The sequence below is a fragment of the Pan paniscus genome, chromosome 19, assembly GCF_029289425.2.
Source record: "Pan paniscus chromosome 19, NHGRI_mPanPan1-v2.0_pri, whole genome shotgun sequence".
NCBI lineage: Eukaryota > Metazoa > Chordata > Mammalia > Primates > Hominidae > Pan > Pan paniscus.
The window spans coordinates 27,466,858-27,494,216 of NC_073268.2; the positions used below are offsets into that span (position 1 = coordinate 27,466,858).

Here is a 27,359-nt window from a genome sequence, read left to right on the forward strand (position 1 = left end):
GTAACAGTTCTTTAAAAGCCAACTTTATTGAGGAATAATTTACAGCCAGATATACCTGTTTTATGTGGACAGTTAAATGATTTTTTTGTTTTTTGTTTTTTTTTTTTGAGATGGAGTCTAACTCTGTCACCCAGGCTAGAGTGCAGTGGCGTGATCTTGGCTCACTGCAACCTCTGTCTCCTGGGTTCAAGCGATTCTCCTGCTCAGCCTCCCAAGTAGCTGGGACTACAGGCGCCTGCCACCACGTCTGGCTAATTTTTGTAATTTTAATAGAGACTGGGTTTCACCATATTGGTCAGGCTGGTCTCGAACTCCTGACCTCAAGTGATCCATCCGCCTCAGCCTCCCAAAGTGCTGGGATTACAGGCGGGAGCCACCATGCCTGGCAGTTAAATGAGTATTTTCAAAAGTCAGGTTTGTTGAGGTATAATTTAAGTACAGTAAAGTTTACCCTTTTTTTTTGGTGGAGTGGGGGCAGGATCTCACTCTGTCACCTAGGCTGGAGTGCAGTGGTGTGATCATAGCTTACTGCAGCCTAGTCTTCCTGGCTCAAGTGATTCTCCCACCTCAGCCTCCTAAGTAGCTGGGACTATAGGCGTGTGCCACCAAGGCCGGCTAATTTTTTGATTTTTTTGTGTAGATGAGCTCTTTCTATGTTGCCCAGGCTGGTCTTGAACTCCTGTGCTCAAGCAATCCTTCTGCCTTGCCCTCCCAAAGTGCTGGGTTTACACGTGTGAACCAATGTACCAGGCCAAGTTCACCTTTTAAAATTATGTAGTTTGATGGTTTTAACACATGTATCTACCTGTGTAACCATTACTACGAGATCAAGATATAGAACGTTTCCATCATTCCCATACTCCCTTGCAGTCGGTTCCCACAGCCCCAGCCCACTGATTCGTGTTCTGCACTGTAGATTAGTTATCCTTGTCATATAAATGGAGTCATATGGTATATACTTTTTTGTGTCTGGTTTCCTTCTCTGAACATGAGGTTTTTGAGATTCATTCATGTTATTGCTCAGTCTGATACACTGATAATGATCCATGGACTTGGGGCCCAAAAGAAATAGGTTCATGACAAAGTTAAGGACAGGAAGGTAATTTTTATTTATTTAAAAATACATGCAATAATAAAAAAATTAAAAAGAATGTATGAAAGAAAAATGAAGTGATTAAAAAAATGAAACAAAACATGTACACCGGCACTGTTTTTAGACCTCTGGTGTTTATTATCATTAGATATGTTGCATAGTGTAATTGGAAGAACATTGAAATGACCATGAAACCTGGTTTTCTGGTCTATATATGCTACAGACTTCCTTTGTGACCTTAGACAAATCATTCTCCTTGTGGGCCTCTTTTTCTATAAGGTGCCTCTTAACTTTAAAGTTCCAGTCCAGATGCAGTATAACTAAATACCTGGATAGAAAAGGATGAAGAAAATTTTAATAGATTGACCAGCTTGAAATGTCAGTCTCTAAGAAGGGTACAGAGCATTTTATATTGAGTGCCAACAGCAGAGTGCATAGCCTTTGTTATGGCTGTCCTTAAGTCTAGTAGGCAAAGTAGCTGCTAGACTCTGAACTGTCCCTTCTTGTTTTTTTTTTTTTGTCTTTTTGTTTTTGAGACAGAGTCTCGCTCTGTCGCCCAGGCTGGAGTGCAGTGGCTTGATCTCTGCTCACTGCAACCTCCGCCTCCTGGGTTCAAGTGATTCTCCCACCTCAGCCTCCTGAGTAGCTGGGATTATAGACGTGCACCACCATGCCTGGATATTTGTTTTGTTTTGTTTTTTTTTTTTTAGTAGAGACGTGGTTTCGCCATGTTGGCCAAGCTGGTCTAGAACTCCTGGCCTCAAGTGATCCGCCTGCCTCGGCCTCTGAAAGTGCTGGGATTACAGGTGTGAGCCACCGTGCCTGGCCTTGTCCCTTCTTGTTATACTCCCGTAGGTGGCGGTTTTGCAAGTTAAGAGCCACACTAAGTCATGTGAAGTGTAGGGAAAATGCCCACTCATTGAGTTTTATGCATAGAGACACTCAGAGAAGAAAGAAAGACTGGTCTTATTTATGCATGTATATGTAAAACTATATGTGCACAGAAAGCTAGATATTGTGCTGCATGTGGGAAGATTTTAATCATACCTTCTTATTTTGGAAAGATACCTTACTGCCCCATCAAGTTTAAATTGTAGGGGAAAGGAAGAAAAGGTGGGAATAGGAAAAGAAAACAGCTTTCTATCAAACGGTGTACAAAGGAGCTTATATCCACTATCTTATTTAATCCTCTGAACACTCTTTTGGAGGGTCTATCAGTCAAGGTGCAGTCACAAGGAAAATAAATTGTACTAGGTGTTATAAACAGAGAACATTCAATAGTGAGAATTGCATAATTGGGTGTTAGAAGAATAAAAGAACAACAACAAAAAAGGCATGCTGAGGTATCCCAGAGTTAATAACTAGAGGAAGTAGCTATCACCCCTAAGTCTGGGAGAACAAAAGGGGAGGTAGTGTTACCAGAACTAGGAGCTTGGTGGAGGTCTCCTGGAGGGCTGGTGCCTGGACCTCTGGGCGTAAGCTTTGAGTAGCTGGTACTCAGATCCTTGGCCTGACAGGTGATTGATAGGCCCAGGCAGTGAGGTCCAGAGGATGAGTGAGCATGGCAAGGTTGATATTCTGACTGCCAAAGAGCCACAACCCACTGCTGCTGGTACCTCTATGGCTTTTCACCAGACTGTTGAAAGAAGCTAGAGACTGGAATTAAGTCTCTGTTACAGCTGGAGCAATGCTGATAACAGCTGGGAAATAGGAAGGAAGGCCCTTTTCTTACCTTTCTGCCTTCCGGTTTGGTGAACAGAACAGGAAGGAGCTAGCAAAGGAGTCTTGGAAATGAAGTTTGCAGAATCTTGGCCCCATTGTCACAGAGCACAGCATAAAAGGGTAGGTTTGGAGCTGAGAGACAATAGGTAAATAACCGGGACAGTAAATATTATGCATATTTTACAAAGAGAACACTGAAGCTGAAAAGATTAAATTATTTGCAAAAGATCATTTAAGTGGACAGATCTGGAATGTAAACCCAGGCCTGTGCTGTTTCCACTATCATATTTTGTCTAATCCAAGGTGCCATTGATTGTTAGAAACGCTGTTATTTTATGTACCACTAAGAAAAAATGCAGTACTGCCAGCCAGGCGCGGTGGCTCATGCCTGTAATCACAACACTTTGGAAGGCCGAGGTGGGCGGATCACCTGAGGTCAGGAGTTCGAGACCAGCCTGGTCAACATGGCGAAACCTTGTCTCTACTAAAAATACAAAAATTAGCCAGGTGTGGTGTCGCGCCTACAGTCTCAGCTACTCTGCAGGCTGAGGCAGGAGAATCGCTTGAACCTGGGAGTCGAAGGTTGTAGTGAGTTGAGATCTGGCCAGTGCATTCCAACCTGGGCGACAGAGTGAGACTCTGGCTCAAAACAACAACAAAAACAGTACTGCCAATTTAATAAGGCATCAATTGTAAAATACATACCAATTTCAGATTTTTTTTTTTTGAGACACCCATCTCATTCTGTTACCCAGGCTAGAGTGCAGTAGCATGACTATGACTTACTGCAGCCTCAACCACACATGCCCAAGCAATTTATCTGCCTCAGCTGCGCCCCCCACCCCCCACCCCAAGTAACTGGGGCTACAGGAACACACGACTGTGCCAGCTAATTTTTGTATTTTTTTAATAGACAGGGTTTTGCCATGTTGCCTAGGCTGGTCTCGAATTCCTGGTCTCAAGCCATCCTCTCATCTCAGCCTCCCAAAGTGCTGGGATTACAGGCATGAGCCACTGCACCCCGCCTAGGAGATTTTTTTAAAGTAAAAAGATAAGAAGTAGAACCTTAAAACTGATTAAATATGGCATATTATGCTGCCTTGTAAAGAATTTTGTTTTGGAGTTGTTGATTTTGAAATACCTAGGAGATACCCAGGTAAAACATTTAATAGGCAGTTTTAAAATGTGGAGTTATAGCTCATAAGAAAGATAGAAGTCAGAGATACAGAGGTGAAGGTCATCTGCACACCAGAGTCGTGATCCAGAAACAACCCTGGTAACTTGTTTTTTGGCTTTAACGGTCTCTGAGTCTATTATTTCTACCATTTATCCTTTGCCTATCTCTTTGTGATGGCATCTGCTGGTAAACCTTGATATTATCTTTTATTATTCAGAAACGCTTTTTTTCCCTTAAATTTCCACAAGCAAGATCATTTTCTTTTCTCTCTTTTATTTGAAAAGTACATGACCTGCCAGCATGCAGTCTTCACAGGATGCAGTTGTGAAAGTACTGTTATGGGTATGGTAGTGAAAAGCAGGTCTCCAGAAAATATAGGTGGTGTTTTTATGGCTTCTGTATTTTTATAGGTCCAGCATGTCTGGCTTGCACCTAGTAAAGCAGGGCCGAGACAGAAAGAAAATAGATTCTCAACGAGATTTCACTGTGGCTTCTCCAGCAGAATTTGTTACTCGCTTTGGGGGAAATAAAGTGATTGAGAAGGTAAGTTGTAACTTGCTGAATTATTTTGTCAAAAGCACTTAGGATTTAATGCTTGCCTAGATTTGTTGTCTAGATTTGCTCCCAATTGATATTTAGTTTCTCAGAGGCTTTGCCTCTTTATGTGAATTTTAGCCTTTCTGCCTCCCTAGCATCCTATTAATATAATTTCACTGTTTTCCTATAATATGTATTTACCACAGATAATTTAATCATAGCTAATTAAGGAGTTAAAATAGTGCTCATAAAGTTATTTTTGAGTCCTAGCAACTTGGGGGGCTAAAATGGAAGGATCACTTGAGCCCAGGAGTTCAAGGTTGCAGTGAGCTATGGATTGTGCCACTGCACTCCAACGTGGGTGACAGAGGGACCCTGTCTCAAACAAAACATGTTTTTGAAAGATCTTGTGGTTTTACAGGGTGGGGCTGCACTGATCTGACAGGGTATGAAGAATTGATTAGCTTGTGGGTGCTGGTGGGGAGATAATATGCCACAGCACTAGATTGAAAGCTAAGGGAGTAGAGAGAGTTTCAGAAGAGAAGGCTTAAAGAGTTTGATACACTGTGACTTACTGGCTTCCACCAAGTATTTGAGATGTTTCAAGGGAATATACCACATGATATACTTAGAGATTCCAGGTATTTTGAAATGTAATTCCGTGTCACTTTTATCTAAACCATGTCAGAGCTGAGAGGATGACTTGGCTGAAATAGCTTCCAGTGATTAAAAGATTAAAGGATGGGGACCTGTATTTCCACTCCTAAAAGTATTACTTCATCAGCATCCTTTTATTAGTCTTCCAATAAAGACAGATTATGTGTCTATTAGTCTATGTTATCCTTAGAGGCATGACTGCAAGATAGGTAAGGAGACGAAAGGTTTGTTTACAGAAAGTCTCAGGATTATTCGATTTTTCTACAACGGTGACCATTCTTTCTGAGGCATTCTCTACAATTCTAAGGTATTGGAGTTCAGTATTTTGGAGAAAAGTAACTAATACCAGGGTTTTTAAACATGTTCAGTGCTCTGTACCTCATTTTATTGCAACAGAGAAGAGTGCATGGCACTGCACTGGTTGGCCTTCCCCCATTCCTGATTTCATAATATATCATCCCTCTGAATTTCATTGTCTTCTGTTCCCTAGTGATTAATATGGTAGTATGGTAGAATAATTCACAAAGTCACAGATTTAAGTAATTGTGACTTTTCCCTTCAAATAAATGAAGTTAGAAAGGAGTATGTTTTAGCTGGCACATACTCAAGTATTTGCTTAGTTAACATTTAAAGATACTGCTTGGCCTTGGGGAAGCCAGTTTCTAACAGTCTGGACCAGTAACAAGAATTCTTGGTTGAAAGTATGACTTTTACACAGAAAGATAGATATGCAAAAATTCTCTCATCTCTTTTCCTCCATTGTTGCTTTTTTCTGCCTTTTCTTCCCATTCCCATCTCCTTCCCCCTCCCAGGTTCTTATTGCTAACAATGGCATTGCAGCAGTGAAATGCATGCGGTCTATCCGTAGGTGGTCTTATGAAATGTTTCGAAATGAACGTGCAATTAGATTCGTTGTCATGGTCACACCTGAAGACCTTAAAGCCAATGCAGGTGAGTTATTAGCATTATGAAAGCATCACTCTCAAAACTAAAACATGGAACAGCACAGCCTTTAAGTAGGAGAATGTTAACTTAGGGGGATTCCCAAACATAGGACTTCCAAGTAAAATCCTTTTAAAATAATTTCTGTTTAAAATGTGTCAGTAATAGACATATAAAAATGATTGCACTATAGTCAACCTCAATACAGATTCCTGTGTCCTAGGGCTAAGTAGGAAGAAATTTAACAAAAGTGTTGATTTGGGCTTTCAAGTGTATGCCTTTTTCAGTGTTAAATATTTGCTATGCCACATTCTTTGGAATGAGTAAGTGGAAAGATTTAGAAGGAAATGCTGTTTTTTCCTTATGCGTTATATTGAATTATAGAAAAACTTTGGGCTAAGATTTTTTTTTTCTCCTCCTGAGGGAGAGACCTTTTGGGACCGAAGTGTGTTTCACTCTGTAAATTCGGCTACATATTCTTTTTACTCAGATGGTTCTCTGTCTGATAGTTGTAGATAAAGACTATTGGTATAGCTGAAAGATATGACTAGTCTTTCTTCTCCATACCTTCTATCACTAAGGTATAATCTCTTAAGGTAGAGTACCCACAGATAATGTGAAGAGCTATCTTTTTTTACTTTTTTTTAATCTTTTACTCCTAGGAAGCTGCGAAAAAGAGCTATCCTTTTATACTTATTTTAGTCTGCATATGTTTTTTCTTTGTTGAGACAATGGTATTATGATTATTCCTAAGAAAGAAAGGTTATTATATCATCTTATTTAGAAATTGAGAAGTCACCAATTTATTAGAAAGCAAATGTTATATATTAGATCATTCTTGCATTGCTATAAAGAAATACCTGAGGCTGCGTAATTTGTAAAGAAAAGAGGTTTAATTGGCTCAGGATTCTGCAGGCTTTACAGGAAGCATGGTGCTGGCATCTGCTCTGCTTCTGGGGAGGCCTCAGGACACTTACTATCCTGGGGGAAGATGAAGGGGGAGTAGGCACATCACATAGCCAGAGCAGGAACAACACAGAGAATTGTGGGGAGGGTGCCACACACTTTTAAACAACCAGATCTCATATGAACTTAGAGTGAGAACTCACGTATCATCAAGGAGATGGCCCAAGCCATTCATGAGGGAGCTGCCCTCATGATCCAAACACCTCCTACCAGGCCCCATTTCCGAGACTGGGGATTACAATTCAATATGATATTTGGTGAGGGACATACATTCAAACTATATCATGTTATTATATGAAATCATTTAGATGCACACTTTCACATCTCTGAGCCACAAGTTTCATACTTATAAAAGGAAGATCCTAATGTCTAATTCACTGGATAATTGTAAAGATGAGATCATCTATAATAAATACAGATTATCTTGCGTGGTTTTTTTCTTTTTTCTTTTGAGAGGGAGTCTTGCTCTGTTGCCAGGCTGCAGTGCAGTGGTGCAAACTCAGCTCACTGCAACCTCCGCCTCCTGGGTTCCTGCAATTCTTCTGCCTCAGCCTCCCAAGTAGCTGGGACTACAGGTGCGTGCCACCACGCCCAGCTAATTTTTGTATTTTTAGTAGAGACAGGGTTTCACCATGTTGGCCGGGATGGTCTCGGTCTCTTGACCTTGTGATCCACCTGCCTCGGACTCCCAAAGTACTAGGATTACAGGTGTAAGCCACTGCGCCCGGTCCGGTTTCTTTTTCCTCATTCATTTCTACCTGGTACTCCAATTAATTCATTTATTCATTCACTTAACATGGAGACCGACAGTTGAATAAGATGTGATCTTGTTCTAGGAAACAAATGATTTCAATACAATGAGGTAAGTGCTATAAAAGAAACATGCACAGGGTCCGGTGAGAACACAGAGATGAGACATCTAATTCTTGGGGGCAGGCTTAAGAGAAAGCTTTCTTAGGCTGAGTGTGGTGGCTCATGCCTGTAATCCCAGCACTTTGGGATGCTGAAGCGGGTGGATCACTTGAGGTCAGGAGTTTGGGACCAGCCTGGTCAACATGATGAAACCCCATCTCTACTAAAAATACAAAAATTAGCTGGGCATGGTGCTGGTGCCCATAAATCCAGCTACTGGGAAGCTGAGGCAGGAGAATCGCATGAACCCAGGAGGACGAGGTTGTGGTGAGCTGAGATTGTGCCACTGCATTCCAGCCTGGGCCACAAAGCGAGACTCAGTCTCAATGAAAAAAAAAAAAGAGAGAGAAAGACAGCTTTCTGAAAGAGATTATGTCTAACCAAGAATGAGTAAGAGTTAGTGAAGCAACTGGGGGGAGAGAAAGGTGTACCAGACAGAAAGAACAGCATATGCAAGTGCATAAAGGTATGACACAAGTGGTTTTCTAGAAATTACGGATGGCTACAAGATGTGATATAGTATTTGCCAAGGGGGACCTTGTTTTCCATCCTCAAAAGCACAGACTTCGTCTTTTAAGGAGAGTATGTGTGTGTGTTGGACATCTAAGGATTTGCATTTTAAATGAATGTGTTTTTTGGTGTGTGTGTGTGTGTGTGTGTGTGTGTGTTTTAACTATGTAAAAGTTGAAGAGTATAATGAATCCCTTCCCATCTACCTGTCATGCAATATCAATAATTATCAACTTATGGCTAATCTGGTTTCATCTATATTCTTAACCCCGTGCACAATTATTTTGATGCAAATCCTTGATACCATATTATTCTTCATGTTATCTGTGAAGATACTCTACCTTAAGATTAAGAGATTATACCTTATTGATAAAAAGTATGGAGGGCCAGGCATGGTGGTTTACGCCTGTAATCTCAGCACTTTGGGAGGCCAAGGCAGGTGCATCACTTGAACCCAGGAGTTCAAGGTCAGCCTGGACCATGTGGTGAAACTGTCTCTACAAAAAATGCAAAAATTAGCTGGGCATAGAGGCGCATGCCGCTAGTCTCAGCTACTCCGGAGGCTGAGGCGGGAGAATCACTTTACCCGGGAGGTCGAGGTCGCAGTGAGCCATGACCATGCCACTGCATTCCAGTCTGGGTGTCAGAGTGAGATCCGGTCTCAAAAACAAACAAACAAACAAAAAAGAAATCTAAACCAAAACAATACTAAAGATTTTTTTTTAACTTACAAAACTCACAAAATTGAAAACATTGATAATACCTAACATAGGTGAGAGTATTTGGTACCCATGTTGCTAGTGAGAGTCTGAAAATGTGAATATCTTTTGACCCAGTAGTTTTATTGCTAGTAACATATCTGTGGATATAATTGGACAGCCGTACAGAGACACACATTATTTTATTATTTTTCAAATTATACATAATCTGTACTTCCATCGATAAGTTAGTAGTCAAATGAATTATATAGGCTATTGAAATATTAGGTATCCATAAAAAATATTAAACATATATATACCAAAAATATATATATTTATATACAGTAAAGCATAAACTGGTTGTCTTTGAGGTGGGACAATAGGTGAGAGTCTCACTCTGTCCCCCAGGCTGGAGTGCAGTGGCGCAATCTCGGCTCACTGCAACCTCTGCCTCCTGGGTTCAAGCGACTCTCATGCCTCAGCCTCCCGAGTGGCTGGGATTACAGGTGCCCACCACCAGGCCCAGCTAATTTTTTTTTTTTTTTTTTAGACGGAGTCTTGCTCTGTCACCCAGGTTGGTGCAGTGGCGTGATCTCAGCTTACTGCAACCTCTGCCTTCCAGGTTCAAGCGATTCTCCTGCCTCAGCCTCCCTCAGCCTCACTCTGTCTGTGGTGGGACTACAGGCTTGTGCCACCATCCCCGGCTAATTTTTTGTATTTTTAGTAGAGATGGGGTTTCACCATGTTAGCCAGGATGGTCTCCATCTCCTGACCTCGTGATCCGCCCACCTCAGCCTCCCAAAATGCTAGGATTACAGGCGTGAGCCACTGCGCCTGGCCAATTTTCACTTTTAAAATATAGTATTGTTATATTCTGTTGTATTATCTAACATTATTTAATAATTTGCTGAAGGGGTGGATTGCCCCTCCACACCTGTGGGTGTTTCTCGTAAGGTGGAACGAGAGACTTAGGAAAGAAAAAGACAGAGAGACAAAGTATAGAGAAAGAAATAAGGGGACCCGGGGGACCAGCGTTCAGCATATGGAGGATCCCGCCAGCCTCTGAGTTCCCTTAGTATTTATTTATCATTCGTGGGTGTTTCTCCGAGAGGGGGATGTGTCAGGGTCACAAGACAATAGTGGGGAGAGGGTCAGCAGACAAACACGTGAACAAAGGTCTTTGCATCATAGACAAGGTAAAGGATTAAGTGCTGTGCTTTTAGATATGCATACGCATAGACATCTCAATGCTTTACAAAGCAGTATTGCTGCCTGCAGGTCCCACCTCCAGCCCTAAGGCGGTTTTTCCCTATCTCAGTAGATGGAACGTATAATCGGGTTTTATACCGAGACATTCCATTGCCCAGGGACGGGCAGGAGACAGATGCCTTCCTCTTGTCTCAACTGCAAGAGGCATGTCTTCCTCTTTTACTAATCCTCCTCAGCACAGACCCTTTACGGGTGTCGGGCTGGGGGACGGTCAGGTCTTTCCCTTCCCACGAGGCCAAATTTCAGACTATCACATGGGGAGAAACCTTGGACAATACCTGGCTTTCCTATGCAGAGGTCCCTGCGGCCTTCCGCAGTGTTTGTGTCCCTGGGTACTTGAGATTAGGGAGTGGTGATGACTCTTAAGGAGTGTGCTGCCTTCAAGCATCTGTTTAACAAAGCACATCTTGCACCGCCCTTAATCCATTTAACTCTGAGTTGACACAGCACACGTTTCAGAGAGCACGGGGTTGGGGGTAAGGTTATAGATTAACAGAATCTCAAGGCAGAAGAATTTTTCTTAGTACATAACAAAATGGAGTCTCCTATGTCTACTTCTTTCTACACAGACACAGTGGCAATCTGATCTCTCTTGCTTTTCCCCACAATTTGCATGCTTTCCTTCCTATAATCAAAGAGAACAATAAGCCTATTTTAATTTTGAAGACATTCTAGCGGAATTTTTTTTAGTAGAATTTTTTTTAGAAGGGACTTAAAATCTTTTAGAAATAAGAACAAGATAATCACCATTCTGACTGGCGTGAGATGATATCTCATTATGGTTTTGATTTGCATTTCTCTAGTGATCACTGATGTTGAGGTTTTTTTAAAAATATGTTTGTTGGCCGCATAAATGTCTTCTTTTGAGAAGTGTCTGTCTGTTCCTGTCCTTTACCAGTGCATGTGGGGCTTAATACCTAGGTGATGGGTTGATAGGTGCAGCAAACCACCATGGCACACGTTTACCTATGTAACAAACCTGGATGTCCTGCACATGTATCCTGGAACTTACATTTTTAAAAAAGAACAAGATAAAATAAATTTATTAGTAGTAAATAATGGTGGATGCTTGAGTTGAAATTTGAAAGCTAAAATAAATTTATAAATGGTGGAAATGAACTTTGAGGAAGTTACTTAACTCCTCCAAGCCATCATTTTCTGTCACATATCATATATTGGGTTGATGAGAGAATTAAATGAGATAATGTATATACAAAGTGCTAGTTACAGTCCCTACACGTGGTAGCTCTTCTGTTACAATTGTCATTGCCAGAATAGGAAAATAGAGATGTTAGGTGACAAATTTGAAAGGGAATACTGTACAACAAATATATATGAGAAAGTGGTTATCTTTCTAAAGTTTCTTACAAATACCTGTTACCCTCAGTATTCCAGATAAACTCTTTCCAGACACTCCTGTAACTAACCTTTCTTGTTTAGCCAGTTTGCAAGCCATTCAGGCTCTCCTATCTTTCTCCATTCTGTCAAGCTCTGTACCAGGGAAAGGGCTTTCTCTAGGTCCAGTGCCAGTTAAAGACAAAGGATGTCAGGACTAGAACTTTTTCTCAGAATAGAGTAATTGCACTTAGGCCCCTAACTGACAGACACATCAGCCTTGATATAGAAGTCATAAAGATTCCTCAGAAAGATTACATAGTGAAATGTTGGAGAATTGCTATTTTAGTATAAGAGCTTCTAAATATGGGATTAACTCGTATTAGTGCTTGTGACTTAACAAACTAAGAGCCTCGAACTAAATGGTCCTGGAAATTATCCTACTAATGCTGTTTGTCCTGTGGTTACTTATGATAGTCCCTGACCTTTACGTAGTTTTGCTGTGCAATTATATTTCTGGAAAAAAAAATCATGTGTTCTCTATTAATTCGCTTGCATTTTCAGAATACATTAAGATGGCAGATCACTATGTGCCAGTGCCTGGAGGACCAAACAACAACAACTATGCAAATGTGGAATTAATTCTTGATATTGCTAAAAGGATCCCAGTACAAGTAAGAGATGCCAATGTGTCCTTTAAAACCAAATTCAGCCATTTTATAGTTAGGCACAAGGGGATATCTAGAGGAGAACATTTTTGTAAAGCATCGTTTTCGAAAATTATTAAATGCCTGTGTATGGGATAACTAAACCAAATAAGGAAAAGAAAGATGGAAATAATGGAATGGCTAAAAATAAAGTAAACGTAATACAAACAGAAGGTTTGGAAGCGTCTTTCAGAGATTATTTATTCTAGGTATCTCACCTTTGAGCCAGTGAAAATTACCTGTTTGTTGTGGAATATTAGCCTAAAGGATGGTGGTATATTAAAGAAGTAGGCTGTTTCTTCCCTGTCACATTGTGTTAGTAAGTTTAGGGTAGGTACCTTAAAGCCCAAAGAGGAAAAAACGCTAAACTTAGATGGCAGTGTAATCAATAAAGATGTAATGGAGTGGCCATAGTAATTGAATATGTGAAACATAGCCAGTTTTTCTAGAAAACGCCCTTTACAGCCTAGGCTATGAATTGAGTTTCCTAAAGAGCAACAAGTATAACTGGATCTTAATATCAATTTCAACTTGGTTTTGACCCCTTCAGAAATCTTGCCACAATGGACTACTCATTGTTATTCTGTAAAGAGTTTGCCAACAATCAAGCATAGAAGCTGAATTAAGCATTAGGCTGCTGTGGAACTACTGTACCTCAAGAAACAGGGCCAGCCTGGATAGAGACTCTTGCAGTTTGTGGGGGTTTTGTATGAATTTTAAGAATGAATTATATTGTATTCCCTTGCAGGCAGTGTGGGCTGGCTGGGGTCATGCTTCTGAGAATCCCAAACTACCGGAACTTCTCTTGAAAAATGGCATTGCCTTCATGGGTAAGCCGTTCTGACATATTGTCCCTGTCTTTCTGTTTCTTTCTGTCAATTTTGCCCACATTTTACTCTATAGTCTGATTTTCTGTTTAACATGTGCTGGGCTCTCTCTCTCTCTCTCTCTTTTTTTTCCCTCAATCTATTACTAACTCTCAGAGTAACCTTCTTCATTTCTTTTTTTTTCATTTTTTGCTTATCTCACTTCATCTTGATTTTGTTTTCTGTCCCTGGGTCAGATATGGAGATATGGAGAAGGCTTTGGTTTCTAAAACACTGACCTTTTAAAACTTTGCAGCTAACCTTAAGAAAGCATGTGGGAAAATGACCTGTTTTTAGATAGTGAAGATAATTGAATACTCAGGATGCCCTGGCAGTGTGCCCTTAAATATGAATCAGCACCTTTGCATTTAAGCATATAGGTGATACTCCTACAAGTGAGAGATACTTCTTCTGACTTTTCTGCTGTCATTATACCAGAGAGAAAAACAGAGGTTATATAGCTCAAAGTATTTTTCTCTCTGTCTCAGAGACCTTAAACAATGAAGATTATGTTTTGTAAACCTTTTTAAAGATGTCTCCTTTTTGGGTTCCCCTAAAACCAAAAAGCGTATACTATTTCAGACTTGAATCCTAAAACTTTAAAGTCCTTATTTCAGGATATTGACTTAAAAAAGAAGACTTTATTGATCTGGTAAAGTTGGATCATGAAGAATGATAACATTATAGCTAGATTTGTCAAAAATTTAATTCAGCATACATTTATATATATTGAGCTCTCACTCTGCACAAAAAGCTTACTACATTAGGTTTTATAGATGGTACAAAGATAAGTCAAAGCATAATAGTCCCCATAATTTATGATCTCCTTGATATGTGAGGGGTGGGGGGAGGACAAGACAAATACATAAATAGCTATAATACAAGGCAACTACATGTGCCAGAAATGAGGCCAAGGTGTTACAGTCAGGATTCTTTTCCTGTTTCGTTTTTAGGTCCTCCAAGCCAGGCCATGTGGGCTTTAGGGGATAAGATTGCATCTTCCATAGTGGCTCAAACTGCAGGTATCCCAACTCTTCCCTGGAGCGGCAGTGGTAAGAACTGAATTCTTGTTTGTATCTTGAGGTACAGAATAGCTCAGTAGGATATTTGGGACTTACCTCTTTTGAAAAAGTATTGGTATACTTGACAAGAAATGGAATACTGGTTGATTAATGGTACCTTGTAGCTCCTAGCTTAATTAATACACCTGTGATTCTTTTAGTAATATAAATTTAGTTCCAGGTACACAGATGCTAAATTGTGATCTGGAGTGATCTTGTGAGTTAACTTAGAAAAACTCTGGGAAAACATATATATGGTTTTGTGGGTTTAGATGTACTCTGGGTAGGCTAGAATCTTCCTCAGAGGTGGGCTTCCCAGGGGGAATTGGGTCTTCGGACCTGCCTGGGAGTAGCCTGGATCACTAGGAAAAACGTAAAACCCACTTACTCAAATGTTTCCTTGCCAATGTTTTGTTTCTTTTCTTTTCTTTTTTTTTTTTTTTTTTTTTTTTGAGTTGGAGTCTCACTCTGTTGCCCAGGCTGGAGTGCAGTGGCATGATCTTGGCTCACTGCATCCTCCACCTTCCGGGTTCAAGCAATTCTCTGCCTCAGCCTCCCGAGTAGCTGGGATTACAGGCACCCGCCACCACACCTGGCTAATTTTTGTATTTTTTTGTAGAGACAGGGTTTCACCATCTTGGCCAGGCTGGTCTTGAACTCCTGACCTCGTGATCCACCTGCCTTGGCCTCCCAAAGTGCTGGGATTACAGGCATGAGCCACCGCGCCTGGCGCCAATGTTTTCTTGATATCAACCCACAATCTATTGATGATTTGATTTGACTGTTTAAAAACCATTCAACCTCAGTTGCCCTTGATGCAGAAAATGAGGTCAGTAATTAACCTTTCTTCCAGGCATGCCAGAGGGGCAAGAATTTTCAAAAAGTGATTTATTCTCAACACATCCCTTAAACAGTTCCATGTGAATTATTATAGCTGATAACAATATGAACCTTTTTTTTTTTTTCTTAAGTACTCAAGCACTGGGAACAGACATACACTAAAACCTCTTTTAAATGGGAATGACCACTGTCTTGAGGCTGAACAGATTTGAACCCTTGTTACTCTGGCTCTCCAGGGAGATTGCAATATCCTCTCCAGATCTGCTGGGTCAAATAGTTTAAAATAAAAGGTTGAATTTGTTCTTGTTTGAATGGAGAGGCTATAGTGTTCCCCTTGTGGCTGAGTACAGGGACGTTCAGAGAGCATGGAATCATGACTCTGTTGAGGCCGATAAAACCGCCATTTCTATTTCCAAGGGCTCATAAAGATTGAATTATTTCCCAGACCTCTTGGCCCTGGAGCAGGCCTGAACACACAGTTTGAAGGTATTTTGCCTGCTGAGTTGCTGTGAGAAGTATGCTATGTTCTTTTTTTGTTTGTTTTGATCTTGTACGTCTTTGCATTTTTATAAGTTGCTCCCTGTTAGTTCGGCTGGCTTTTGCCAGCGTAAGAACCCAAGTTGCCGGGTCATGCTATGGCTAAATCCTGTTAACCCCAAGGACTGATCAGGGTTTTATGGCATCCTTCTTTCTCCCATCCACTCTCAGTTTTGGATAAATATGATAGCATTTCAAAGAATGCAGAGCAGAAAATTGACAAGAGCAGAAGATCTTGTAATTGCCCTAAGTTGCTATTGTCTGTTGCAGGTCTTCGTGTGGACTGGCAGGAAAATGATTTTTCAAAACGTATCTTAAATGTTCCCCAGGAGCTATATGAAAAAGGTTATGTGAAAGATGTGGATGATGGGCTACAGGTAGGTTACTAACTCCAGGGAGTGATACCTTTCAGCTGACCAGTTATAGTCACAAATGTGGAGATTGGGAGCTTGGCTCGTGATATATACCCAAGGTGGTGTTAGGGATGTAAGACCAGGAGGTGTAGTTTGAAAGCATAGAATACACTGGTTTCTCTTTAGATTGCATAAGTCTTTTGCCTTTAAAAAGTACAAATTGAGGAAGTGACTTTAAATGTAAACAATCTAAATTCATTTTGAAGCAGGCTGCTCATCTGGACAGAACATTTCTTAGGTGATTAAGTCAGAGTTTTAAGGAGGTGCTGATTCTCTCTCTCTCTACCACCTGTTAGTGTGTGTGTGGGGGACAACAAACAACATAATTTTTCCACTGGTTGAATTCAGAACCAAGAAGCCAGGAAGCAGAGATCAAACCGTCAGCTTTATTACGAACAGAGATGTTGGTGAAAATGGCTTAAGTGTGTAGCAACATTCAGATTTGTAAACTAAACACCAGAGTTAAGCAGGCTCACTCACCCACTGGTTACTGGCAGTGCTGAATGACCACAGATTTCCCTCAACAGAGAGAGAGCTTAATTCAGCTTAGTGTATGGCTGAGAGCTGACAAAGAGCATATGTCCTGTGCAGTGGGCTGATCCCAAAGGGGAAGAGGCTGAGCTATGCATATTCAGTCCCTCCTTCCAAGTTGACCAATCACATAATTTATTATTTTTCCCTTGGGGAGGAGCAAGGGAGTGAACCAAGAAAGACTGAAAGTGTTACTCTTAATTATTGTCTATCCATGTAGAAATGTGAACCTAGGCAAAAGGAGATCCTTTCCCCAACATTACCTTTTCTTTCCTTACAGTTCCCTCCAATTTGTTCCCCTTTCACTTTTATAAATAGTTTAAAGTGTTGGTTATGCTTCCAGGTGTAATGAAAGATAATGAAAGAGGCTATTGTAGAAAAATACACTGCTTGAGTTTGACTTGTGTCATGTAAATTCAAGAGGGATGCTGAATGTTCAAATAATTTTGTTGTATTGTTTGCATTTTAAGTTAAACATCCTGTAATCTCTTTAATAAGAAGAATTAATATTTCTAATTGAATTTCAAATGCTTTATTTTGTTTGTTATAATTTGCAAAAGAGTAGAAGCTCTTTGTAAGGAACTAGCTATTCTAGCTATTTTGCTTATCGACTAACATTCTTTTTTATTTTTTCTGGTTATAATTATAAACAGCATTTTCTGGTAGAAAATTTGAAAAGCCAAAGATGATGATAAAGCCACATGCAAACACACCATCCAAAGATAATGCCCATTAACCTATTCATTTTTTTATCCCTTTTCAACTCATAGATTTATATCATATACAAATCTTTATTAATAGATTCCTATACTTATAATTATGATAATTATAAGTTTTGGGTCTTACTATATGTATTGTGTTGGTAATCATAATACTTTTTTCTACTTAATATTTTTTTGTCCTTCTACCTCCCCGCTCCTTACTTAACATTATATTAAAGTGTTAAAATTCTTCCAAAATATTTTTAATGGGTGACCTGTGACTAAAGCTTTCATATATTTTTAGAAGGCCTACCTTCTTACTTACTGACCTCCTGTGGGATACCCCCTTTTTTTTTTTAAGTCTTCCTCTTTTATTTAAGCTATCTTTTTGATCATCTATCACTCAGCAATTGAGTTCATCATGCTAATTCTGTTTATATGAGCATAGAAAAGAATAAAGAAACATTAGAAAAGGTGAGACTGTGCATAAAATATTTTCATTCATTAAGTAATCGATTGACATAGATTAAAAATTGAAATGTTCTTTTTCTGGGTGATACTTTTTTTATTTTATTTTTTTGGGTTGGAGTCTCACTCTGTTGCCCAGGCTGGAGTACAGTGATGCCATCTCGGCTCACCGCAATCTCCACTTCCCAGATTCAAGTGATTCTCCTGACTCAGCCTCCAAGTGGCTGTGATTACAGGTTACCGCCACCATGCTCAGCTAATTTTTGTATTTTTAGTGCAGACAGGGTTTCACCAAGTTGGGCTGGCTGGTCTCCAACTCCTGACCTCAAGTGATCCACCCACTTTGGCCTCCCAAAGTGCTGGGATTACAGGTGTGAAGCACTGGGCCAGGCCTGGTGATACATTTTAAAGATATTCTTATAATGTAGCAAAACCTTAAAAGACTGGAATATTTTGACAAAGGAATGACTTGGTTATTTTATTGAAACAGGGTCTCACTTTGTTGCCCAAGCTGGAATGCATTGGCACGATCTTGGCTCATTGCAACCTTTGCCTCTCAGGTTCAAGCAATTCTCGTGCCACAGCCTCCCGAGTAGCTGGGATTATAGGCATGCAGTACCACGCCCAGCTAATTTTTTGTATTTTTAATAGGGCCAGGGGTTTCACCATGTTGGCCAGGCTGGTCTCGAACTCCTGACCTCAGGTGATCCACCTGCCTCAGCCTCTCAAAGTGTTGGGATTACAGGCACGAGCCACTACGCCCAACCCCACTTCAGCTTATTTTAAGTGAACTCCTTATGTCTTTTTTTTTTTAATTGTAATACATGGATACCTGCATACTATAAGCAAGAAATTCCAATAATGCAGAAATATATACAGTGAAAAAGGAAAGTTTTATATCCACGCATCTTTCTTTGTTTTTTGTTTTTGTTTTTTTGAGATGGAGTTTCGCTCTTGTTGCCCAGACTGGAGTGCAATGGCGTGATCTTGGCTCACTGCAACCTCCACCTCCTAGGTTCAAGCGATTCTCCTGCCTCAGCCTCCCAAGCAGCTGGGATTACAGGCATGCGCCATCACACCCAGCTGATTTTGTATTTTTAGTAGAGACGGGGTTTCTCCATGTTGGTCAGGCTGGTCTTGAACTCCCGACCTCAGGTTATCCGCCCGCCTTGGCCTCCCAAAGTGCTGTGATTACAGGCGTTAGCCACTGTGCCTGGACCCATTCTTTTCTAAATCATTGCTGGTATGTACTCTGGACTTCACTTCTTTGCACTTACATGTGGGGGTGTATGAATGCATATATAATTTTGTTTTTGACCCATGTGACATTACTTTAGATTGAACCATAAGAAATTGCCTATATTCAGTCATTTTTTTTAATCTATGAAAAAGGCAATTTCTTTTGGTTCAACCTAATACTACAAATATTGTTCTACTATTTATTTTTTCATAGTGTATCTTGAAGATCTTTCTATTTTATTGTATTTAGAATTACTAAATGACTGCATTCTTAAAGGGAGAAAAATGCCAGTTTTCTCCTTCCCTAGTAATAACACTGTTTCTTCTATTTTTTTTTTCTTTCTTTTTGAAGGCAGCTGAGGAAGTTGGATATCCAGTAATGATCAAGGCCTCAGAGGGTGGAGGAGGGAAGGGAATTAGAAAAGTCAACAATGCAGATGACTTCCCTAATCTCTTCAGACAGGTAGAGTATAAGCTGTTTTTGTTTGTTTGAACTAACATGTATATGAGAGATATATGATTTAACTCATACTATAATTTGGATGCCCAGAAAATATTTAATTTTTAATTTTGTCTATAGCTAACTGTCTTTCTCTCTAGTTTCTACCTGCATATTAGCAGAGAAAAAAGGTTAATGAAATGTCCAACTCAATTTTAAGTTTTATTTAATTAGGTAATTCAAACAGTAGAGTTATTCTGTCTTATATAAACGTGCTCAGTTTGTCAGATAGCTCTTTCCTACATGGTGCGTATGGCTTATAGGACCTCATAATGGCAAAGAAAAATCAATACCTTTCTATATTTTTGTGCCCCTGTTCTGCTGATTTTGTAGGTCATATGTGATATGGTGGTATGATACTGATATGGTTGCTCTTGGCTTGGCCAGGCCCAGGCTCTCTGATTGACTTTTTCTCACTTTAGTTCACATTGCCTAGAGACCTCTGAGTTTCTATCATATGTCTCATCTACCCTGCTGTCCCAGCAGTCTATACGCTAGCCCGTGTTGCATGGCCACCACACCCTGGCACAGGAACCCTATGGCAGGCCTACAGTATATAGGAACTGAGAGTGACTCAGGAAAGCTCGATGTAGGATCTCTCTTTGCCTTACCCTCTGCTTTGCAGCCAAGTTGATGTGGCCATACTATACATTGGTTGCGGAGACGACCAAAGAAGTGATGTCTTTTTAGAATCTTAAACAGAGAGAGAAAAGGGAGACAGGGGTCTCTTTTTGTTCTGCCCTCAGAGTTACCGTCACATATTTAACTCACTTTTTTTCCTCCTACCAATACATAGTAAAAGATTTGTCAAAAAATGGAAAATTGGGACAGAAGTCTGCTTTTTTCACTCTCCTAGCTTCCCTCTTTTTCATAGTTTCCTCATCATCTTCTACTTTGCACTTCTTTTACTAGTGTGCCATGCTACCTTTTATTTGGCTTTTTTTTTTTTTTTTTCCCCTTAAAACACTTAGTAGCAAACTCCTTGCTTCACTGTCAAGAGTTAAAAGGAAAGTCTTATGAGCTGGGTCTTCCATGATTTCATATACAGGTGGTCCCCAACTTAAAATTTCAACTTACAATCAACAAACAAACAACTTTACAATACTGCGCAAGTGATAATGCATTCAGTATAAATCTTACTTTGAGTGCCCATACAGCTATTGTTTTTCACTTTCAGTACAACATTCAGTAAACTACATGAGATAGTCAACACTTTATTATAATATAGGCTTTGTGTTAGAAGATTTTGCCCAACTGTAGGCTAATGTGTCTTAAGCACATTTGAGGTAGGCTAGACTAATCTATGGTGTTCATTAGGTTGGTATATTAAATGCAATTTTGACTTAGAACATTTTCAACTTATGTTGGGTTTATTGGGACATAACCTTATTGTAAGTCAAAGAGCATCTGTACTAGATAAAGGAAGTGATAAAGGTGTTGTCTTGGCCAGGCTTGGTGGCTTATGCCTATAATCCTAGCACTTTGGGAGTCTAAAGCGGGAGCATTGCTTGAAGCCAGAAATTTGAGATCAGTCTGGAAGATAAAGTGAGACTCTATCTCTACAAAAAATTGTAAAATAAATAAATCAATAAATAAGGTATTGTTTTGCTACATTATCCTATTTTAAGTGTCAGAAATTGAATATTACCTTGGGTTTTTTTTTTTTTACATTTTTTTCATTGAATTCTAATTTCATAGGTAGATCAGTGACTCAGAGAGTCTAGAGAAAAAAGACTGCTCTTAGAAGCAAAAAGAAAAAAAAGGCATGTTAATTAATGTTAACTCTTACAGACATTTCAAAACTACTCATTACTTATGGAATCAAATAGTGGAAAAGTCTTAAAACACTAAGGGAAGGTTTTCTGTGAAAGTCCTTAAGTTTCAATACTAGTTGGCTGAATAAACTAATCCTCCCATTGGGAACAAACTAGAAAAGCTGAACCCGAGATATATATAGATAGATAGATAGATAGAAAAGCTGAACCCGAGATATATATAGATAGATAGATATAGATATAGATATAGATATAGATATATTACATTTTACGGCATTAGAGACCATTCAAGACAGTGAAGAATTATGGGGCTAACATACAAGAGAAAAAGGAAACCCAGAGATGTGAGCCTGACATATGAGGCTACTTTTCCCCTAGATATATCTTCTAGTTCAAGATAGTAGAAAGGCTGATAAGTTTTCAACAGTCTTAAAAGACTAAGAGGGCTTCCTGGGGAGGGGTGCCCTGGAAAACCTCCCACATTTTAGGTTAGGATCTTTAAGGACTGACTACATCATGGGAGAAAGGGTGAACTGGAAATAGACTAGCCATCACAGGGACTAAATCTTGGCTTCAAAACATTCAACCTCTGATTTAAGCAAGATGTTTTAGGATTGCTAGTGCTTCTAGACACCTGCAGGAAGCAAATGTAAATCCTTTCCAGAGAAAGATAACATCCAGAACTTAAAATTATTTCTATTAATTTTTCTTACAGCATATCAACCACTCAATTGAAAATAGGCATACAAAATTAGATGATTGAAAACCAAGAAGAACAAAACAGTAGAAACAGACCCACAGAGGGTTTATATAATGAGATTATCAGACAAGGACTTTAAAGTAATTCTGCGTAATATATTCAAGGAAATTAAAGGCAAGATTGAGAATTTTGGTAGAGAACTGGAAATCATAAAGAAGAAACAAAAGTTCTAGAACTGAAAATGCAATAACTAAAATTAAGAAGTCAATATCAGTAGCCGGGCATGGTGGCTCATGCCTATTATCCCAGCACTTTTGGAGGCTGAGGCAGGTAGATCACTTGAAGTCAGGGGTTCAAGACCAGCCTGGCCAACATGATGAAACCCCATCTCTACTAAAAATACAAAAATTAGCTGGGCCTGGTGGCACATGCCTGTAATCCCAGCTACTTGGGTGGCTGAGGCGGGAGAATCACTTGAACCCAGGAGACAGAGGCTGCAGTGAGCTGAGATTGCGCCACTGCACTCCAGTCTGGGTGACAGAGCAAGACCCTGTCTTAAAAAAAAAGAAGAAGAAGAAGAAGAAAATATAGGAGTTTAAAATTATAGCATATTAGATGCAGTTGAAGAGAATCAGTAACTGGCACTGGAGACTGAGATGGGAGAATCCCTTGAGCCCAGGAGTTTGAGGCTGCCTTGAGCTATGGTCATGCCACTGCATTCCAGCCTGGGTGACAAAACAAAAAAATCTAGAAAAAGATAAATAATTAATGACTGGTGAGTAGATCAGAAGGAAATTCAGACTGAAGTATGAAGAAAGACAAAAGGATGAAAAACATAGAGCAATGTGAGAAATTATTTGCAATGGTTTTGTAGTTGTTGCTCTTGCTGTCTTGGAGCGAGCCCTCAGACTACCATGTGAAGAGCCCATTCTAGCCTACTAGAGAAGGAGAGGTCTCATGAGCAGAGATGAGTTGTCCCAGCTAAGGCCTCCTAGTCCTACTAGCTGACAGTCAGCAGCACCACATTTGAGACATGTAAATGAGACCATATTTGACCATCTAACCCCAGTTGAGCTGCCAGATGACTATAGCTGTATGAGTTACTCCAGGCAAGATCAGAACTGCCAGTTGTGCCCAGTTCAAAATGCTGATCCACACACTCATGAGCAAATAAAATAAAATGGTTGCTATACCAAGTCACTAAGATTTTGGTAGTTTGTTAGGTATCAATGGATAATTGACACAAATTGATACCTAACGGTATGATGTTGCCATAACAGAAAAGTAAAACATAAGACATTGACTTTAAAACTGGCTCATAGGTGTAGGCTGAACATTGGTGAGGAGGATGTTAATGAAGACTGGAAGAATGATGAATTGTTAAGGGAGGCTGGAAAAGCAGTGTAGTAATTGTTACTGGAGTCTGGAAAAAAGATCCATGTTCTGTAATAATGGAACAATTGGCAAAAAAATGTTATCTGAGGTAACTTGGAAGACAAATAATATATTTAATGAAGTCATGGATCTGGTTAAGGAGCTCTCTACAAGTGTTTAAAGTATCTGTGGAGTGCTTCTAGTTGCTTATGCTAAGAAACTGTAAAAGAGAGGTAAGCTAAAGAAGATGTTTTGCTTGCAGGCAGAATTTACAGAAATGTAAAGGACCCAGAACTTGTTGAAAATAGAATTGTTTCTCATCCCGAGTCTCTCCAGCTGGCAAAAGATTTGCAAAGTAAAAAATGCCTCCGAGTAAAGACCAAGTCAAGAGTGCCTGTGACTTTAAGGCCTCAGAAATCTTTAAGGTAGTAGCTAATAAATTACCCTTTCAGCTAGAAAGATGCTTCTAAGTATCTTTTTTTTTTTTTTTTTTTAATGCTTTCAGCTGGAAACATGCTTCTAACTATCTTTTTTTTTGTTTTCTTGAGAGGGAGTCTCACTCTGTCGCCCAGGCTGGAGTGCAGTGGTGCGATCTCGGCTCACTGCACCCTCCACCTCCCAGGTTCAAGTGATTCTCCTGCCTCAGCCTCCTGAGTACTTGGGATTACAGGTGCCCACCACAATGCCTGGCTAGTTTTTATGTTTTGACTAGAGATGAGGTTTCACCATGTTGCTCAGGCTGGTCTCGAACTCCTGACATCAGATGATCCTCCCACCTTGGCCTCCCAAAGTGCTGGGATCACAGACATAAGCCACCATGCCTGGCCCTAAGTATCTTAAGGGTACTGTCTCACAGCATCCTGACGTGTCCAAAGTATAGAGAGGTCTATGCAGACATGAGTTGTGGATGTGTCTCTTTGGGTGAGTGGTGAACCCCAATATGATTCATAGGAAACCCACAAAGTTGTCAAGAGACTTGTGTTGATGAATGCACCAAGGGACTGAAAGGGCCAGAAACAGTTCAAAATGAAAAGTGACCTCTGAGCCTTAAACTTTTTAATGGGCAGGAAGCAGACAGAAAGCTATTCAGCTGTAAACAGCTGTCATTTCAAATAAAAAGAGGGATTTCTCAGAGAGTGGAGTCAGGAGCCCAGAGGGCAGAGCTAGGAGCAGGGGATGCCATGGATTAAGGACCCACTTCCAGGGAACCAAACTAGACCCTGAAAAACAAAACAAAACAAAACAAAATGAAAAGCATTCCTGACCCTGGAGTAAGGGAATCTGACAGCATGTACCTATCTGGATTTCAGAATTGCTATGGACCAATGACTACTATGTACCTCCTATTTCCTCCTCTTTGAACAGCAGTCTCATTTGCAGTTATCCCCTCCCAATATCATCATAAATATTGGGAGTGTTGGGGCAGATAACTTATCTTCTTAGTTCCCAGGTCTTTGGATCAAGAGAAACTGTACCTGAGGAGTTGCACCCAAGGAACCTCATTTTCTTCTGGACATGACTCATGAGAAAATGGACGTCAAGCCCAATGCCATGATTGGATGAGACTTTGGGGGTCTTGGGAGGGGGTGAGTCTATTTTGCATGTGGGAGGTATGTGAATTATTGTGGCCATAGGGTAGAGCATAGTAAGTTGTTTGCAAGAGATGGCCACAATAACTCCTCCCATTCCTGTATGTACACCCTTTGCAATGTGACTTTGCTGTTCCTCCATTCCAGGGGTGGCATCTATTTTCCCTACCCCTTGAATCTTAGCTGGCTTTGTGGCTTGCTTAGACCATTAGAATGTGGCCAAAGTGATGTATAAATTCGAGAGCCTAGACCTCAAGAGGCCTTACAGCTTCTTCCCCTCTTGGAACACATCACTGAAGAAGCCTAGTCTAGCCTGCTGCAGGATGAGAAGCCACCTGCATTGGAGATGAACGATTCCAGCTGAGGCTCCTTAGACCTACCAGCCAGCAGTCAGCACAAATCACCAGACATCTGAGTGAGACCATTCTACCCCACTCAAGCTACCAGATGATGATATGTATGTAAGTGCAAGACCAGAAGAAGAACCTCCCAGATGAGAACAACATCATAAAAGGTTGATGTTCTAAGCAAGCCACTGAGTTTTGAGATGACTTGCTACATGGCAAAACAGAGCAAAAAAGATACAGAGCATAAAAGACATATGGGTTATGTGAAATGGTCTAACATCATGTACTTTAAGTCTCAGAGGAGAAGAGAAAGAGAATGGAGCAGAAGCAATAATTGAAGAAATGATGAAGCAGAAGCCATATTTGAAGAGAGAAAAGCTAAGAATTTCTTTGAACAGATAAAAGATACCAAGGACAGATTCAAAAAGCACTATGAGCCTCAAGCAGGACAAATACAAAGAACCACATCTATGCTTATCAGAGTAAATCTACCACCCTCCCCCCTATAAAAGACAGAAAGAGAGAAAATCTTAAACCAGCTGAGGAATAAAGATTACTTTCAAAAGAGTAACAATAAGATTGACAGTTGGCATCTCAGTAGAAACAGTGAAAGCTGAAAATCATTGGGATTATTTAAAGTGCTGAGAAAAAAAATAGTTACCATTTTAGAATTCTGTCCCCAACAGTAATATTCTTCAAAACTAAAGATGAAAGTTCGTTGGCTGCAACAATACCATATATGATGTAATGTGAACCAGGAAAGTATCTTGTCTGGAACAAGTTGTACGTTTGGTTGTACAGAGTACAGGATGGCAGTATTTTGCCCTGTTGTTGGATTTGTGTATGTGCCTATGTTTTCAAATATTTTGTTGTTTACCTTTGTGATGCACCAGATGTTCGTATGTTTTCATATTTATCAATTAATATTGATTATGTAAGAATGCAGCATCTTAAAGATATTAAAGATGACAGCATGGACTGTATTTTATTCAGTTTTGTATTTCTGATTAACATGGTTCCTGACACTTCTGGACATCTGCTTGTTGAAATCAAAGTAGCTTATCAAGATAGATAAAAAGTTTAAAATTTAAGAATTGGTTTTTTTTCCCCCCTTTTCTAATACAGGTTCAAGCTGAAGTCCCTGGATCTCCCATATTTGTGATGAGACTAGCCAAACAATCTCGTCATCTGGAGGTGCAGATCTTAGCGGACCAATATGGCAATGCTATCTCTTTGTTTGGTCGTGATTGCTCTGTACAACGCAGGCATCAGAAGATTATTGAAGAAGCACCTGCTACTATTGCTACTCCAGCAGTATTTGAACACATGGAACAGGTACATATATTAAAAGGCTTACTTTATGTTTTCTTACATAGAACATTTTTCATTCAGTTCATGTACCAATCTGAGAACAATGGAATTTAAGCAACGATTCTGAATAATTAATAAAATTATATCCTTTCTTAGAGAAAAAAAATTCTACTGTTCTCCCACTAAGAGAATTGTCAAGGAACATGTCAAGCTTCTAAAAGTAGTTAACGCTTTCTAAAAAAAATCGGCGTACCATTTCAGGATACAGGGATAAAGAAGAGAAATGTTTTGAAATTTTTAATCTTATGATTGATTTTTTTAAGAGGCTCATAATCAGGTAGTTTTATTTGCTGGGTTGAGTGTCATCAAGTCCTCAGCTGAATTTAATCAACCCTATTATCTTTTTTGGAAAGTCCTCTAAATATCTTCAGAGTTCACACATTCTATCTTTTTGTATAGAAAGTAGTTTCTCAAAGTCATGAGCGATGCCTTCGGAATAACTATAGTTTAGAGGCCTGAACATAGTCTTTTCTGGAGTCCTAACCCAGTCTCTACATCAAAATATATTCTTCAAAATATATTT

General features: G+C 39.8%; 1 protein-coding gene across 10 annotated transcripts in view; it reads left to right on the top strand.

Annotated features, from left to right (window-relative positions):
- ACACA (acetyl-CoA carboxylase alpha) overlaps positions 1 to 27,359 on the top strand; it is a 331,241-nt gene that overhangs the window by 119,849 nt on the left and 184,033 nt on the right. For all 10 annotated transcript variants that reach the window (XM_003817948.5, XM_008971230.4, XM_055101006.2 and 7 more), the window contains 8 exons: positions 4,403 to 4,535; positions 5,999 to 6,137; positions 12,383 to 12,492; positions 13,274 to 13,355; positions 14,345 to 14,443; positions 16,100 to 16,206; positions 19,534 to 19,644; positions 26,591 to 26,800. In XM_003817948.5, coding sequence (XP_003817996.1) covers positions 4,403 to 4,535; positions 5,999 to 6,137; positions 12,383 to 12,492; positions 13,274 to 13,355; positions 14,345 to 14,443; positions 16,100 to 16,206; positions 19,534 to 19,644; positions 26,591 to 26,800 — 991 coding nt within the window. The remainder of the gene's footprint in view (positions 1 to 4,402; positions 4,536 to 5,998; positions 6,138 to 12,382; positions 12,493 to 13,273; positions 13,356 to 14,344; positions 14,444 to 16,099; positions 16,207 to 19,533; positions 19,645 to 26,590; positions 26,801 to 27,359) is intronic.